Below are 18,460 nucleotides of genomic sequence, written 5' to 3'. Positions count from 1 at the left end.
TCTGGGATCATGACCTGAGCCGAAGGCAGATGCTTAATGACTGAGCCACCCAGGCCCCCTTACCAAGCCTTTTCTTAACAGCATTTACTTTAGGTTAAAACTCTTTAAGATTAAATAAGATAATACAAAGCCGTTAAAACAGCACTTAGCCTGTGATAAGAGGTCTATACCTATAAGCTACTTCTTATTGGTTTCTCAGTACACGCATACCTCAGAGATATTGCAGGTTCAGTTCCAGACCACCCCAATAAAGGGAATATTGCAATAAAGTGAGTCAAATAAATTTTTTGGTGCTCTAGTTTATATAAAATTAGGTTTACGTCTATTGTGTAGTAGCATTGTCTAAAAAAACAATGCATATACCTTAATTAAAAAATATTTTATTTATTGCTAAAAAAGGCTAACCATCATCTGAGCTTTCAGCGAGTTATAATATTTTTGCTGGTGGAAAGTCTTGCCTCAATGTTGATGGCTGCTGACTGACCAGGATGGTGGTTTCTGAAGGCTGGGATTACTGTGGCAATTTCTTAAAATAAGACAACAATGAAGTTTGCCACATCAATGGACTTTTCCTTTTATGAAGGATTTCTCTCTAGCAAGTGATGTTGTTTGACAGCATTTTACCCACAGAATTTCTCTCAAAATTGGAGTCAATCCTCTCAAACCCTGCCACTGCTTTATCAACTAAGTTTATGAAATATTCTAAATCCTTTGTTGTCATTTCATCACTCTTCACAGCATCTTCACCAGGAGTAGATTTTATCTCCAGAAACCACTATCCATAAGAAGCAACTCGTCAGCAGTTAAAGTTTTATCATGAGCTTGCAGCAATTCAGTCACATCTTCAGGCTCCACTTCTAATTCTACTTGCTATTTCCACCACATCTGCAGTTGCTTCCTCTACCAAAGTCTTGAACCTCTCAAAGTCATGAGGGTTGTAATCGACGTCTTCCAAACTCTTATTAATGTTGATACCTTTTTCTCATCAATCACGAATGTTCTTGATGGTGTGTAATACGGTGAATCCTTTCCAGAAAGTTTTCAATGTACTTTGCCCATACTCATCAGTGGAATCACTAAATAGGGCAGCTATAGCCTTATAAAATCTCTCTCTTAAATAATAAGACTTGAAAGTCAAAATTATTCCTTGATGAGGGGCACCTGGGTGGCTCAGTTGGTTAAGCGTCTGACTCTTGATTTGGCCCCGGCCATGAACTTAGGGTCCTGGGATAGAGCCCCACACTGGGCTCCCCGCTCAGCAGGGAGTCTGCTTCTCTCCCTTTCCCTCTGCCCCTCCCCTGCTCGCAGTTTCTCTAAAATAAATAAATCTTTAAAAAAAAAATTACTCCTTGATCCATGGGCTGCAGAATGGATGATGTGTTGGCAGGCATGAAAACAACAATCATCTCATTGCACACCTCCATCAGAGCTCTTGGGTGACCAGGTGCAGTGTCAATGAACAGTCGTATTTTGAAAGGAATCTCTTTTTGTAAGCGGTAGGTCTCAACAGTGGGCTTAAAATATTCAGTAAACCATGTTGGCAACAGATGTGCTATCATCTGGGCTTTCTTACTCCATTTATAGCATAATTCTTAAGGGCCCTAGGAATTTTTGGAACGGTAAATGAGCATGGGTTTCAACTTAAAGTCACCAGCTGCAGTACCTTAACAAGAGAGTTGGCTTGTCCTTTGAAGTTTTAAAGCCAGGCATCGATTTCTCCTCCCTAGCTATGAAGGTCCTAGATGGCACCTTCTTCCAATAGAAGGCTGTTTCATCTCCACTGAAAATCTGTTGTTTAGTGTAGCCACCTTCATTAGTGATCTGAGCTAGATCTTCTGGACAACTTGCTGCTTCACCTGGTACTTTTATGTTATGGAGATGACTTCTTTCCTTAACCCTCATGAACCTACATCTGCTAGCTTCCAACTTTTCTTCTGCAGCTTCCTTATCTCTCTCAGTCTTTATAGAATTAAAACAAGTTAGGGCCTTGTTCTGGGTTAGGTTTTGACTCACGGGAAGGTTGTGGCTGGCGTGATCTTCTATCTAGACCACTAAAACTTTCTCCATATCAGCAATATGGCTGTTTGGCTTTCTTATCAATTCATGTGTTCACTGGAGTGGCACTTTAAATTTCCTTCTGGAACTTTTCTTTTGTATTCACAACTTGACTAACTGTTTGGCACAGTGGTCTAGTTTTCAGCCTTTCAGCTTGCAACATGCCTTCCTCACTAAGCTCAATCATTCTACAGAGATACATGCAACACTTCCTTTCACTTGAACACTTAGAGGCCATTACAGGGTTACTAATTGGATTAATTTCAATATTGTGCCTCAGAGAATAGGGAGACCTGAGGACAGGGAGACAGAGAAAAGTCACAGCACACACAACATACACTGACTGAGTTAATAATCTTAAATCGGTGTGGTTAGTGCTGCCCCCAAATAATTACAATACTAACATCAACGATCACTGACCACAGATCACCATAATAATATAATAATAATGAAAAGGCCTGAAACATTGCAAAAATTACCAAAATGTGACCATGAGACATAAAGGGAGTAAATGCTATTGGAAAATGGTGCCACTAGACCTTCTCGACAGAGGTGCTGCAAACCTTCAACTTGTAAAAAGTGCAGTATCTGTGAAGCACAATAAATGAAGTGCAATAAAACGAGGTACACCTGATACTGTTTTTCTAACTTTCTAGCCAGATGAATCATCTTTACAATGAAGAAGTTCCTACTCAGATCCAACCAGCTCTGCTGAGGATTGCATGATTCAATCATTCAGTGAATCCCTGATGATGTCCCAATCTGTTGGGCACTAGGGATACAGACATAAACAGGGGGCCTATGCTCGCAAAGCATGAATAATAAATCTCTTATACCAGGTACCATTACTTCCATTTTATATTTGAAGGCTCAGGGAGGTTTAGTAACCACATGTGGTCTAAGGCCATAGAGCTAACATATTGGAGCTGTGATTTAAGCCCAGATCTATGTAATTCCACAAACTCATATTCCTTCTATTATGCTATGCCTATGCCACACCCAGGTATAAAAATAAGCTAGAACAAATTACCTAGCGCAATACCTGTATAGTAGGTACTTCATAAATGTTTGTGAATAACTTGATGTTGAACTATGGTTTTTCTTTTACTATGTATGTCTTCTTATAAGATCCTAAATAGACAGAGTATAGTAATTTGCTGGACACTTTGGATCCAGTCTGCCCAAGTTAGGATGTGCTACTTTCTAGCAGTATGAGCTTCAGCAAATTACTTAACAGCTACAAGCCTCAGTCTTCTCCTCTGCAAAATGAAGATGAGTAACAGTTTTGTGAAGACTAAATGAGTTAATCAAAGGAAAGCATTTAGAACAGGCCTATATTTGGTAAGTACTGAATACATGTAAGCTACTGCTATTACTCTTATTTTCCTCCTTAAGTTGGAGTTTTGATCAGCTAATTCAGTATCACAGTAAGTGATCAAGACCAAAACCAATTTCTTTTATTGAGGCTTTTTCAGGTTCCTTTATACAAGTAAAATATCCTCTTCTCCAACATTCAAACAGGAAAATAAACAGGTACATGGAGACTAAATTATGTCTAAACAGCACCCAATTATGTATAGTAAGCAATTTTTGATATATAAAATTAGTAAAGAATGATTAAGAAAGTTTAACTTTTATAATAAGGAGTTGGCTAGAAGTTTGTGTGTATTGGAGGCTGAATAGGCCACTATTTACATTTGGCTGTTTCCTTAAGTAAATAGCTGCAAATTCTTTACTTGTCCTTCTCCTGCATGGACACATCCTTACCAAAGATCCACCATGATTTCAACCAGTTTAAACCCAAGAAAAACTGACCGAGGTCACCACATAGGAAAACAAAACAGAATCTGCTTCTTAGGGCCAAGTGAACTATATTTGTATCCATAGATACAAGACAACAGAGAATCACATAATTCTAAAGTAGGAAGCCCCAGGACCTCAGAGATCATCTAGTCTCAAGCCTGAATCCTGCTGTCAGGGAATCTGTTAGGGGATGAGGAACACAATAGAAGTCAAAGGAAAGAACCCCTGGTCCTTGTTCCATCCTAAATGACCTCTTAGGGCCAACCTAGCCCAATATCATCATTTTATAATGACAACCCAGAGCCTGGCTAATTAAAAGCAGAGCTGAGATCAGAAGCCAGGTTTCCTGAATTCCCATCTATCACTCTCTTACACTCCTGAGGGCTGCCATTCTATGGCTATTATAGTCACAGATAATGCATTGGGCTATGTTAAACTGACAACTAAGCAGGATTTCTCGTTCCAAAACCATCAGACGTTATGTTACTGCTAGCACTGTATGAAAAGAGCAAGGCATCATTATTTGGTATAAACAAAAGCAACTTTCCAATCCTTTTTTTTGGGGGGGCGGGTAACCTGAAAATCCCAAACCATGGTTGTTATTACAAAACTTTTCTTTTCCTCAGTACACACCCCTGGGCCAAGCACAGATGCATTAAAAATTTGCCAAGAGAAACAATGAAGTCACTGATAATACAAAGCATGAAGTATCATGAAATTCATGTCTTTGTTTTCTTCCTCTCCATACTTAATTACTTCTCATTACTGATCATTTTGTGGTTGTTGGCACAAGGGCAAGGAAACTCCACCATTGTAAACATGCGGAGACATATAACACCTCAGTAGACCAGAAGTCTGCACACGATGGATCTGTTCACAAATCCAATGTGCATGCCATTAAGAATGTTGATGCCACCAACCCCAGCCCCCAAAGGGATTAGCAGTCTTGGAAAAACTCTAATCACTTTAAAAAAGAATAAACGAAGTATCAAAATATTTTAGGTCATTCCTTTCTATCACTTATAAATATCATCATGCCAAAGCACTTGTGGTTTCCTGGAAGATTTCACCTTAAAAGTGAGGCAAGGGAAGCTGGGATGTATACAGAGTTTCATTCAAGTTTTCTGCAGCAGCTCAGCCTGACTTTAACTCAAAGGTACTTATGAGAAATGCTTATTAAACTACTCTCCTAAATAGAAGCTTACATTATCTTGGAATTCTGGAAGGCACATCTTGGATAAAATTAATCCAGAGGAATCCTTATTGATTAGCAGCAGATTACAAGTTGATTCTTATCAATAGGCTACTGGTGGGGCACCTCGGTGGCTCAGTAGGTTAAGTGTCTGACTTTGGCTCAGGGCACGATCTCAGGGTCCTGGGATTAAGCCCTGGGCTCCCTGCTCAGCGGGGAGTCTGCTTGTCCTTCTCCCTCTACACCCCTCCCCCCGCCCCACTCATGCTCGCTTTCTCTCTCAAATAAAATTTTAAAGAAAAGGGCTATTTTTCCACATACGAATATGTGGGTAAGAGAAAGCACAGGAATACATCATAGAAATCATTAAAACCTCCCCACAAAACCTTATGCATCCAAGAAACTAAAGGACTAAAGAACCAAATATATTTTACCCCTTTTAAACTAGACATTTAGGAGCTCAGGGGGTTAAGTGTCTGACTCTTGATCTCAGCTCAGGTCTTGATCTCAGGGTTGTGAGTTCAAGCCCTGTGTTGGGCTCCATGCTGGGTGTGGAGCCTACTTAAAAACAACAACAACAATGAAACAAAAAACTGGACATTTATTCAATTTTCACAAAAATCTGAATCTGTAAGTGTTGTAGACCTACAGTTTTTAAAAGAATGGCTGTAGTTAACTCTTCCCAACTCTTTCTATTCCTCTGCAATGTGACCTTGCAGCGCCAACCATCAAGAGATGAAATCTCTGACTCCACTTCTTGAATTGGGGTTGGCCTTGTGATGTTCTCTTGACAATAAAAATGAGGCCTTAAAATTTCAGCTCTCGTATTCTTGGAATGCTGCCCTGAGACCACCATGTGGGGAAGCCTTGTCTAGCCTACCAGAGGTTGAGAGCCCATGCAGAGCAGAGATAAGATGACCCAGCTGAGGTCTACTGGCCCAACTAGCTGACAGAAATGTGAATAAGCCCATCTTAGACCATCTAGGCCCAGTTGAGCTGCAAGATGATGTAAGCTGCAGAATGAACCACAGAATTTTGAACTGTTATTGTTTAGCCACTACCTAAGTTTTGGGGTAGGCCACAAAGTAGAAGAAGAAACCAGTCACCTTGTTGAATAACCATTATGTATGAAGCATCAGGTCAGATACCCCATGGAAGACCTAAATGGAGATTAATAATATTGGACAGAAGACATGGGTGGTCCTGTCCTTCATGTGTGAATATATCTATAAATAAAGTGGCACTTAATATTTATCTGTTTTATCAATTTTTTTAGTATATGTGCTGTTGAAGCTAGCACAATAGTTATCAGTTTTAAATATATCTAGTCTACGTTAATAACCTGCCATTATTCCTACAGGCCAGAGCAAGCCTCTTCCTGGAATGCTCAAGACAATCCAATGGGGTAGGAAAAAATAACTAGATATATTATTTTTAATTAATATTTTTCATTTTCATTTTTGAATGCTTTCATATCACATATCTTATACATGTTTTCATAAGGTACATAGTGTATATTAGTATGCTAGTATATAAACATTATTTATATATACATAAATATACATATAATGGGGTTTTCCACAGTCATATCTCCCACAGATCCTCAACCTTCCATCCCTACACAAAAAGTATACTTCTCTATGCTTTGCTTTTCTCAAATAAATGAATTCTTCCTCAGCTATCTAGGGAAGAATCTGTGATAACTACTATCACAGATCATTGTTTTTCTGTACTGTAATGACTTAGCAAGCATGTTTATAAGCATGTTTCAGATAGGGTGTCTATATTCATTCCAGACAAGGTGTCTGTAACTGTTTGTCTTTGGCAGTACAGCCTGACTTTAACTGTCTGGCAGTACAGGCATTATGGCATGATTTTTAGAGTACAGGTTCTGGAGCCAGGTTGCCTGGATTCAAATCCCAGTTCTGCCAGTTATTAGCTGTGCAAACTTAAAAAAACAATTCTCAGCTGAAAATTATTATTGGGATTATTTCCTTAAGAATTGTCTTTTAACTATAATCTCTTTCTTGGTGGAAATCATCAGACCTGGTTTACTGCATATCCACATGAAGCATTCAGATTTCTGTGGATTTCTATAAGATGAAGATCCACAAATCCATCTCATCTAAATATACTATTGATAGCCTATGCTAGAAGAAAGGCACACTGGCAAGAATTATTATATACCATAGGGGAAAGGGGTCACAGAGATCACCTCCCTATCTCCCTCATTTCACAACTAGGGACACTGGGCTCACAGAGGGTCAATGTTTTAACTAAGTCCCACAGCTGATTTGTGATTGAATTCTTTTCATTTGACTTCTGTCTACTTCAGTGCACTTCTCATAACCCCAGTTTTAGGAACTATTTCTATAAACCTTTCGAGTAAAAGTGTATCATTTGTATTAAGGGAAGTAAGGAAGCCACACCATAAATAACCAACTTAGTACATGACACATAGTGGACTTTCAATAAATGCTTGTTGAATTATGGGTGGAGGGATGAACAAAGCCTAGCTGGCTGGCTCAGAAGTCCTCAAGGTTTCTAAACTATTCTGACACTCAGGGCTCTCAAGTGGTGCCAGCAAACTGGGGTGTTGAGAATCACTTCTCTCTCTCTCTCTCTTTTAAAGATTTATTTATCTGAGAGAGAAAGTAAACACTTGAGTTGGGGGAGGGGCAGTGGGCGAGGGAGAGAGTGAATCCTCAAACAGATTCCCCACTAAGCATGGAGCCTGACATGGGGCTTGATCCCACTACTCTCACGGCCTGAGTCGAAATCAAGAGTTGGATGCCTAACTGACTGAGCCACCCAGGTGCCCCTAGTGAGAATCACTTCTTAAACAGAGTACTCAGCAAAGACACAAAGCTATTCTTTCAATCCTTTTTTTTTTTCCTTCTCTATTCATACCTCACATTTTATTAGATGAAAGAGATAATCAAATATACTTGCTAATTTTTCCCCTAACTATAAACATAGTATAGACTCACTGTACAATTTTTGGGAATAAAAATAAAGTTAATAATAGTATTAATAAAAGACAATGTTTATTTAGAGTGCTAATTTTATACCAGGCATGTTGCAAACACTTGACATGTGTTGACATGTAATCCTCACAGCAACTTTAGGTTACAAATATTCTACTACTATCACGCCCATTTTACAGATGAGAAAAAAGGTATTGAGTAACTTGCCCAAAGTTTTACAGCCAATAAATAATGGAGTACAGATTTGAACTTAGGCAGTATGGTCCCAGAGTCCATGGTCTTCACACTCTTTTACACTGCCACTGATCAAGTTTTGGTTTCTAATGCAAATTATAAGAAAAGAAAAACTAATTTAAAAAGTGATAAATTTGACTAAATTAAAATTTAAAATTCTATACCATAAAATACAATAAATAATGTGGAAATACAAGCTACACACCAGAAAAGACAATAGCAAAACATATAATCAACAAAATGGTAATTGTATACAATATGTAATGCATTTCTACAAATCTGTAAGAGACAACCAATACAAAAGAAAAATGAACAAAGATCATGAACAAGCAATTTATGAAGAAACCCAAATGGCCTTTCAACACAAAAAAGGATGCCCATCTCACTAAAAATTATAGGATGCAAATTGAAAAGACAGATACCATTTCATTTATCAAAATGGGAAAAACTATAAATTCAATAATAGAAGTGTTGATGAAGATATGGAGCAATGAGAACTCTAATACTCTGCTGTCAATTGATATTCCACTTAGAGGAGCAATAATCCCTAGTAATGTTGAGAGAACACATACTCCGCAGCCCTAAAATCCCACTCCTATGTCCTAAAGAATATTCCCAGAGAAATGCATGTACCCAGGAAAAAAATGTGATGTTCATTGCAGCATTTCTTCTAATACTGAAGAAAAATGTAAACTATTTAAACATCCATTGATAGTAAAACGGAATAAGGAAGAATCTATCTAGAAAATACAGAATGAAAAAGCATGTTTCAGCAATATACATTCAATGTGCTATTTACATAAGGTTTGAAAATATGCAGAGCAATACCATATATTGTTTAGTAATATATACACACATTCAAAAAAACTATAAAACATGTATGGGAATATACATACCAAATTCAAGATGGTTACTTTTGGGGTGGGAAGCGTAGAGAATAGGTTAAGGAAGAGATAAATACGGAGCTTCACCTGTATCTATAATACTTTACATTAAAAAATTATTTTCTAATGTATATAGGAAATTAAGATTTTATGAATTTGTGTGGTAGCATGTAGTGATTCATTATACTTCCCACACTTTTCTGTATGCTTTAGTTTTATAGATCTTTAAAGAAATGCTATTTTTTAATATATATATATTTATTTATTTTTAAGTAATCTCTATACCCAATGTGGGGCTTGAACTCACAACCCCAAGATCAAGAGTCACATATTCCACTGACTGAGCCAGCCAAGTGCCCCAGAAATATTATTTTTTAAAAGAAATATTATTATAGAATGTATGGGGAAAAAAGAAATATTATTATAACCTAAAAGCAAGGCACTAAGATGATAAAAGTTTCAAGATTTTAGAAGTAAAATTAATAATCTGTACATCATTGAAGTAGACTATAAACTCAATTGATACTTGTCTTTTCATTAAAAATCTCAAAAGTGGGACAATTTTTCTTACTATTATAAATTAATTTGGATAATTATATAATCAGATGTGAGCTAATGTATACCTCAAATATGAATTTATTTTAATTGTTTCCGTAATGGCCAACTACTATAGGCAGAATTGTCCCTATTTTGGAGATGAGTGTCCTAACTACAAATCCTTGACGTGTCCAAGGATAGATCTGGAATTTTAGCAGAATATCAGGGATACAGCCAGGGACCAAGCTTTCATTCCTTTAATATTAGACTTTGTTGTCAAAACTAAGTAACCCAAGGTATTTTCTAGCAGTAATTCTGATGCTTCTATTTTAAAGCACCAAAAACTAAGAAATTTCTAAAAAGTTTTTTAAACTTCCAAAGGAAATACTATAATGTGAATCTGCAGAAAGTTAGAACAATTAGCAAATTTACCATTTTACAATTATGTTAAGTACATCTTAACTCAAGTAAACACTTAGGCTGTGGTCGGAGGTATGACCTGGATCCCTGACATGAAATACTTGGTGGATGAAGTTCAAATATAGTCTGTTTACCCATGGATATAAGTGACCTTAATCAAAGCAGAACACCTTTTTTTAAAATGTTGATTTTAAAAACATAAGTGTAAATAAAACTGTGATTTATGAATCTACTAGGGGTGTTCTCTGCTGTAGACTTCAGAAAGATCGAGTCTTTGACTGCAGCAAATACAGCAAGAGTGCAGACCTGTTAAAGCAGTAATAGGTGCCCTTATTAAAACTCCACTTCCATTAAGAGGTACAAATTGTTTTCCTTCTTTCCAGGCTTTAAAGAATGCGTTCCAGAAGCATTGACACAGAGCGCTCAGCCCAAAAGCAATTTCCAAGACATAGTAAAGACCATGGTTTCCAAGGGCCTGCGGACATGAAGCAGAGACAGCAAGACAAAGACCCTACCAGTGAGTCAGATGCAATTGTTCCCTGTCCTAAGTCACACAGTGGTATCAGTCACCATGGAGAAGACCTCTCAAAAGACGACCTATTATTTCTTCTGAGCATTCTGGAAGGAGAACTGCAGGTCAGCTGGGTTAGAATTATCCCCATGTTCAAAGAGAAGGCTTCTTGTGAATTTGGTGTATGCTGCCATGGAAATAGATTATCTATGGTTCATACCTGTATGTACATCAAAGAAAGTACACATATACAGAATTCCCTTCTGCCAACTGAAAGGGCAATTAATCATATCTGAAAGGGCTTGTCATTATGACATGCAATTGGCATGCACCATGTGAAAGATCACATCCTCTGCCCAAGCTGCTCATGAGCTTCAGTGCCCAGGCATGTATGAGTAACAATGACTTCTAGATTGGCTTAAATAATAAGAAGCACTTTTATACCCCATGTAAATTGGCTCCTAGACCTGCCTTAGCATTATTAACCTACATAAAAACCTAAAAACAGCTACTATACATATAGGAGAGTCTTATTTCCTACCCCCCGAAATTCAAATGTCAATCCATTCAAGGGTATCATGTTATCTACTTGTCAAACAATTAAAAATGTTGGGTCCCCCCAATGTTGTATAGTGATAACGTTTAAAACATTAATAATGTGTAATTAGATTATAAGAAGGATGAAGGGACATAATTTTACTGCCTTTTGTAAAAGGTGCTATAAAGAAATAGGATTTGTTTATATTTGAAATAGAAGAAAAAAACCACTCAACTCTCAAGAAATCAGTTTCAGAGACTGCTGGTAGATAAAGCAAGCTTTCTGAAATGGCTTTTGTTCCTACAGGCTCGAGATGAAGTCATAGGCATTTTAAAAGCTGAAAAAATGGACTTGGCTTTGCTGGAAGCTCAGTATGGGTTTGTCACTCCAAAAAAGGTGTTAGAGGCTCTCCAGCGAGATGCTTTTCAAGCAAAATCTGCCCCTTGGCAGGAGGACATCTATGAAAAACCAATGAATGAGGTATGTATCACATCAGGGGTGTGCACCTGGAAGGTGGAAAAGTTCACTAGCCAGCCAAGCACTAGGCCTGGAAGGTGAGCATGACATATAACTTTTTTTTTTTTTAATTTACAGTTTTATGTTCTCACACATTTAAAATCTACCCAAGGTAAATAAATACTACATGTTCTATAGGAAAGAATAGGAGAACAAATCACAGATGGGATGTTTCCACTAGGTTTGTTTCTTGACATCAGACTGAAAGCTGACAAATACAAGAGATTTTCTCTCTCTCTCACATACACACAGAGACACAGACACCCAGACATACACACGTGGTGCGTACACACACACACACACACATACGCACACAAGGGACAGCACATATGGGGACTTGAAGGCTATACAGGCTATAATAAAAAACAAAGCTCAAGCATAGAGGTTAATTTCTTTGAACACACTGAGGTATTATGTCATAGAAATTTTGAGCATGAATGGAAATGATCTGAAGAATTGTCCAAGAAATGGAGTTTTAGGAAACATATATTTTAGATGAGTGCTATCCTCTTTTTCCTTCAAAAGTTTAATGACAGCCAAGATCTTTCCCCCATCAAGTGTGCCCAGCAATGACAATAGCAAAGATGCAAAGTCTCAACATGGCCACCATTGCACAAAGATGCCGTAATGCTTGCTCTTCTACTTGCTGACATTTCTACAACTCTTTGGCATCCTTATTTTATTCTTCTATTTTCCTCTGAGACCTCAATGGAAAATTTCATAATTTTTCATTTTTATAAAAAGGAAACAACTAGGAGCATGAGTTAAGGCTGGAGAGAGTGAAAGCCAGTTTTGGACAAATTTTGCCCACATGAGCTCTGGCAACCTACCTCAGGGCTGACCTCTAATGTCCTTGCTATTCTCGTCTTGGGTGTCTCATCAGAGAAGACTACTGTCTTGCCAAACTGTGAAGGAGTTTGGTCATATGGATCTGCTTCTCTGAGGGGTAAGGATGAGACCACCCAAAGTCTGTTGACTTGCACTTTAATCCAAATTTTAGAAAGAGGAGCTGAAGCTGCATTCAAGTCAATAGTGTTAAAACTGTATCCTGGCTCCCAACATAGTGACTGTGAAACAGCATTAGGCACAAATTCCCCAACTCATATAAGTGCAAATGCAAACTGATGATTACTGAATATATCCTGACAAAACTCCACAAATGGCACAACCTCTCAACACCTCAGTGTGAAATGAACAGAATGATTCCAAACTTAAGCTAAAATCACTAGGAAAGTTTTAGTTTAGTTTTAGTTTCACAATAATTCTATTGCACACATGCAAAATTGGAAATACCCTGACTCTCTACAAATGTTTGTCCCTGAAAGTTACCCATAATTTAGCCCTTTATAAATCCAACCTTATTTGATTACTTTTATTTTTAATTATTTAATTTATTCAAATATTGTATAACTTAAAGAAACATGAGTGAAAAATAAAGTTTTGCTTTTTTTTAAAGATTTTATTTATTTATTTGTCAGAGAGAGAGAAAGCACAAGCAGAGAGAGAAGCAGGCTCCCCACTGAGCAGGTAACCCTATGCGAGACTTGATCCCAGGAGTCTGGGATCATGACCTGAGCCGAAGGCAGATGCTTAATGACTGAGCCACCCAGGCACCCCAACTTACTCATTTCTTAACTGGAAGCCTATATCTCCCATTCCTCCTGGCCCATATATTTGCCCATCCCCTACCATCCTTCCCTCTGGCCACCGTCACTTCATTCTCTGTATTTATAGATTTGATTCTGCTTTTTGTTTACTCATTTGCTTTTTTTTTAGATTTCATATATGAGTGAAATCATATGGTATTTGTCTCAGTCTGACTTATTTCCCTTAGCAAAATATCCTCTAGGTCTATCCATGTTGTTGCAAATGACCAAAAAAAAAAAAAAAAAAAAATCTTATCCCTTTTTATGGCTGCATAATATTCTATTGTAGATTTATATATATATATATACACACACACACCACATCTTCTTTATCCATTCATCTATCAATGGATACTTAGGCTGCTTTCATATCTTGGTATAAATAATAGTAAATAATGCTGCAATAATCCTTTTGAACTAGTGCATATATCCTTTTGAACTAGTATTTTTGTTTTCCCAGTAGTGGAATTATTGGATCATATGCTATTTCTATTTACGATTTCTTGAGGAACCTCCATCCTGTTTTCCAGTGTCTGTACCAATTTACATTCCCACCAGCAGTGCATGAGGGTTCCTTTTTCTCTACATCCTTGACAACACTTGTTATTCTTGTCTTTTTGATTTTAGCCATTCTGACAGGTAAAAGGTGATATCTCATTGGGGTTTTGATTTGCATTTCCCTGTCAATTAGTGATGTTGAGCATCTTTTCATGTGTCTGTTGGCCATTTTAATGACTGTTGGGGAAAAATTTCTATTCTGGTCCTCTGCCCATTTTTCAATGTGATTGCCCCTTACCTTTTTTTTTGGGGGGGGGGGTTGGTTTTTTAAAGTTTTTTTTTTTTTTTAATTTTTTCCCCTTTTCAAATATATCATTTGTAAATATCTTCTCCCATTCAGTAGGTTGCCTTTTTGCTTTGTTGATGGTTTCTTTCCCTGTGCAAAAGCTTTTTTTTTTTATTATGTTATGTTAATCACCATACATTACATCATTAGTTTTTGATGTAGTGTTCCATGATTCATTGTTTGTGTATAACATCCAGTGCTCCATGCAGAACGTGCCCTCTTTAATACCCTTTTTATTTTGATGTAGTCCCAACAGTTTATTTTTGCTTTTGTTTCCCTTGCCTTAAAAGACATATCTAGAAAAATGTTGCTATAGCTGATGTCAAATAAATTGCTGCCTGTGTTCTCTTCTGGGGGTTTTATGGTTTCCGGTCTCACCCATGGGTCTTCAACCCATTTTGAGGTTTTGTGTGAGTTAGTCTGTGTGTGTGCGTGCGTGTGTGTGTGTGCGTGTGTGTGTGTGCTGTTAGAAAGTGGTTTAGTTTCATTCTTTTGCATATAATTCTCCAGCTTTCTCACCATCATTTGTTGAAAAGACTGTCTTTTCCCCATTGTATATTTTTGCCTTCTTTGTCATAGATTAATTGACCCTATAAGCATGGATTTATTTCTGTGCTCATTAAGACAAGTGCACATCTAATCCCCTTCACCTATTTCACCATTCCCCACCCCCAAATTCCCCTCCAGTAACTCTTGTTTGTTCTCTGTCATTAAGAGTCTGCTTTTTGGTTTGTCCCCCTTTTCCCCCCCTTTGTTTTGTTTCTTAAGTTCCACATATGAGTGAAATCATATGGTATTTATCTTTCTCTGACTGGCTTATGTTGCTTAGCCTTATACTCTCTACATCCATCCATGTTGTTGCAAATGGCAAGATTTCATTGTTTTTTATGTAGATGCTAAGAATTTTTAAAAATTCAATGTAGGCCTTGCCTTCAGGGAGTTCACAGTCTCGTAGGGAAGAGAAACACATAACTCAGGCACAGGGTGATCATTTTATAATAGAGATATAAGTAGGCCACAGAAACCAGAAAGGACTTGGTGTTGACATTTGTTCACATTAATACTACACAGTCAACAAAGAACTGATTAATAAGAATTTTAAAAATATGCAAATACCTTGATGCATAATATGATGAAAAACAGACCATGGGATCCAACAGGCCTACTATAAGGAGGGCTGGGGCAGGACAGCAGTTAGGTTGCCTCAGAATCAAACATTATGCAAGGATTCCTTTTCTTTATGTCATTCCTCTGACAAGGTTGTTCTGGAGAGAGGAGGAAGTGTCAGAAAAGGGATATGGGGAAATTATTCTCATATCTACAGAGGCACCAATTATTCTCTCTGGGAAAAAAAAAAAACAATGACAATAAAAAGATTACCTTTGTGTTGAAATGCATCAAAAAGTATCAATTAACAAGAGTAATGATAAAAAAACAAACAGATCAGAAACCCATTGCTAAATTAGTCAAAACTTAGACATTTCTAAAACAGTGAATAAAGGGTTCATTGAAGGGTTTGCAGTAAACACACTATAAATGTATTTTCTTTTGTAGTTGGACAAAGTCATGGAAAAACATAAAGAATCTCATAGACGAATCCTGGAACAGCTTTTAATGGCAGAAAAATCTCATAGGCAAACCATACTGGAGTTGGAGGAAGAAAAGAGAAAACATAAAGAATACATGGAGAAGAGTGATGAATTCATAAGCTTACTAGAACAGGAATGTGAAAGGTAAGGTTACTCTGGACAAGACAATGATCTATTCTGCAAACTCTTTTTCTTTTTTTTTTTAAAGATTTTTTATTTATTTATTTGACAGAGAAAGACACAGTGAGAGAGGGAACACAAGCAGGGGGAGTGGGAGAGGAAGAAGCAGGCTTCCTGCGGAGCAGGGAGCCCGATGCGGGGCTCGATCCCAGGACCCTGGGATCATGACCTGAGCCAAAGGCAGACGCTTAACGACTGAGCCACCCAGGCGCCCCCCATTCTGCAAACTCTTACTAACCTTTCACTATGGGCTCAACATTGTACCAGGGGTACAAGGATGAATATGACATAGCTTCTGCTCTTAAAGATCTCATGGTCCAGAGGGAGGAAGAGGATATGTTTAAAGATAATTTGAATATAATGCATGAATAACCAGGTATGATAAAAACTATGGAAACATAAATGCTGGGCACCTAATTCTGCAAGAGAGTGCCCTGTGAAAGCTGCACAGAGGAGGTAACAGGGGTCTGGTCCCTATGCAAACAAGAATGGAAACTATATACAAGGCAGGGGCAGAAATAAGTGTCACAGCATAGAGGTAAGAAAATAGTATGGGTAGTGAGAGAACTCAACATGACTACAGTATAGGGTGTAATTGCAGGATGAGAAAAGGAAAGGCTAGCCGCAAGCAGATGGATTTGTTATACTGTTGGCAAGTAGGGGCAAATGACAAATTGTGAGAAGAGGAATGAGTTGATCAGGTATGCTTTCTTGAAGAACCCTTAGGGCAACATGGAGTAAAGACAGAAGCTTTAGACTGGGGGAGGGTATATGTTCCAATGGCTATGAGGGTAGAGAGAAGAGGGTGTGAACAAGAAAATATTTATGATGTACACTCAATACTAATGAGTGACTAATGAGACTGGAGAGCAGAGGAAGAAATACAGGGATTTTGAGAAGCACTCCTGGCTATTCACCAAGGTACAAAATATAGAAATGGTACACAGCTTTTTGTTGGTGAAGGAGATGGTTCAAAAGTGGGGGAAGGTCCTGTTTTAGACATATTGAGTATGAGGTACCTGGTGTATTCTGATGTCTAGTGGGGAGAATGATGTATCTAATTAAACAACATACAGTTGGAAATACAGGTCTGGTAAACATTGGGCTGGTGGTATGGATTTGCAGCTAGTAATAGCTGAAGCCGTGAGTTCTGGTATGGTGAGGAGAGAGAATTCTGAGAAGGGAACTCTAGAAAAAATCAATGGCTGGCTGTTTTCTGGAGGAAAAGGGGTCAAGAAAGGAAGATGAGAAAGAATGGTAGAGTGTTAGAAGAACCAGAAGAGAAAGAAAGCAAAGACACCAAATAAGGAAAGACTTTCAAGTAATAACAGAAAAGAAGAAAATGTCCCAGGATTTAGCAACAAGGAAGACACTGGGAAACTTAATGAACCCTTTCAATAAAATAGTGAGGGCAGTAGCCAAATCACAATGCTTTGAAGAATAAATAAGAAAGGAGAATGTGAACTATTATTTTGAGAAGTTTGGCTGCAAAAAAGGAGAGACTGGTTGGTAAACATTTTATAACCATATGAAGGACAGAGATTATTTTGCTCCATTTTGCCCCTCTGTTCTGAATCACCTTAGAAAGTATGAACTTCCATTTGAAATGGAAAGGACAATTAAGGTTCTATATTGATAATACAAAGATAGGAAATAACCAATCTTTGCAATGTCAAATTTTATTGAATTGTCATTTCACTCTTGTTATTCCATGTGTACTTCTTTTATGAGTTACAGAGCTAATGGTGCTGCCATTAGCTGTGATTTCTAACAATCACAGAAAATGCAGAAAAAAAATAGTTACTTGTGACCTCCCTTTTCTAAAATATTAGTAGTCTTAGTGCTTTTTCTAACTACTTATAATTCGTATTTTAGCTAGGTAACTGAGGTTACACAATAGCTAGGTTAATGGCAAACTTTCATTTCTTTTCAGTTTACTTCATGGTAGACACTTGGTCAGATTCCCAGAGAATCCATGGCCCTCACATCCAGTTACTTTTTCCCACATTCATCAGGAGGTTTGTTTTCTGCTCACTACATGGTGGGGGGGAAGGGGGTCTTGTTACCTTGAGCCTCATGAACTTGAAATATCTTGAGGGGAAGATTAAAGGAGTAGAGAAGTCTGGCACCAAGGGAAGATTTGACTCAGACATTACAATGTAAGATTTGTTATTCAATGAGACAATGTTATATTAAATATTGTTTCGAACCCCTGTGGTTTGGCACTCGTGGCCTCATTTGGCCTCCACACTTATTTGGCACTAACTTGCTGAACACAGACACTTCCTTTCATCTTTCATTATTATGAACATTTATTGACCATGGTTAGAGTGCTGCTTGCCGTAGAACAAAGAGGTACTGGTTGTCCCTGCCCAGGGCGCTTACCACATTACCAAAGAAGGCAAGATGATACAGATTTAGGGTAGGAATGTGGAGGGCTGTCTAAGGTACAGTTTTAACATTCACAGTTGTACCTCAACTATCTTCTGGTGGAAGGCTTAGGAGGACTATCCAGAAGTGTAAT

At 37.8% G+C, this 18,460-nt stretch overlaps 2 protein-coding genes across 6 annotated transcripts in view; one reads left to right on the top strand and one right to left on the bottom strand.

The window, feature by feature from the left end:
* Nucleotides 1–18,460, bottom strand: part of CMSS1 (cms1 ribosomal small subunit homolog) — a 374,963-nt gene that overhangs the window by 246,886 nt on the left and 109,617 nt on the right. The gene's annotated exons all lie outside the window — the stretch shown is intronic.
* FILIP1L (filamin A interacting protein 1 like) overlaps nucleotides 10,187–18,460 on the top strand; it is a 111,033-nt gene continuing 102,759 nt past the window's right edge. Inside the window, exons 1-3 of the mRNA XM_032406410.1 lie at nucleotides 10,187–10,748; nucleotides 11,468–11,641; nucleotides 15,722–15,900. Coding sequence (XP_032262301.1) covers nucleotides 10,506–10,748; nucleotides 11,468–11,641; nucleotides 15,722–15,900 — 596 coding nt within the window. The 5' untranslated portion in view covers nucleotides 10,187–10,505. The remainder of the gene's footprint in view (nucleotides 10,749–11,467; nucleotides 11,642–15,721; nucleotides 15,901–18,460) is intronic.

The sequence above is a fragment of the Phoca vitulina genome, unplaced genomic scaffold (genome assembly GCF_004348235.1).
Source record: "Phoca vitulina isolate PV1807 unplaced genomic scaffold, GSC_HSeal_1.0 scaffold8, whole genome shotgun sequence".
Classification (NCBI taxonomy): Eukaryota; Metazoa; Chordata; class Mammalia; order Carnivora; family Phocidae; genus Phoca; species Phoca vitulina.
This window is presented reverse-complemented; position numbering and strand designations above follow the sequence as displayed.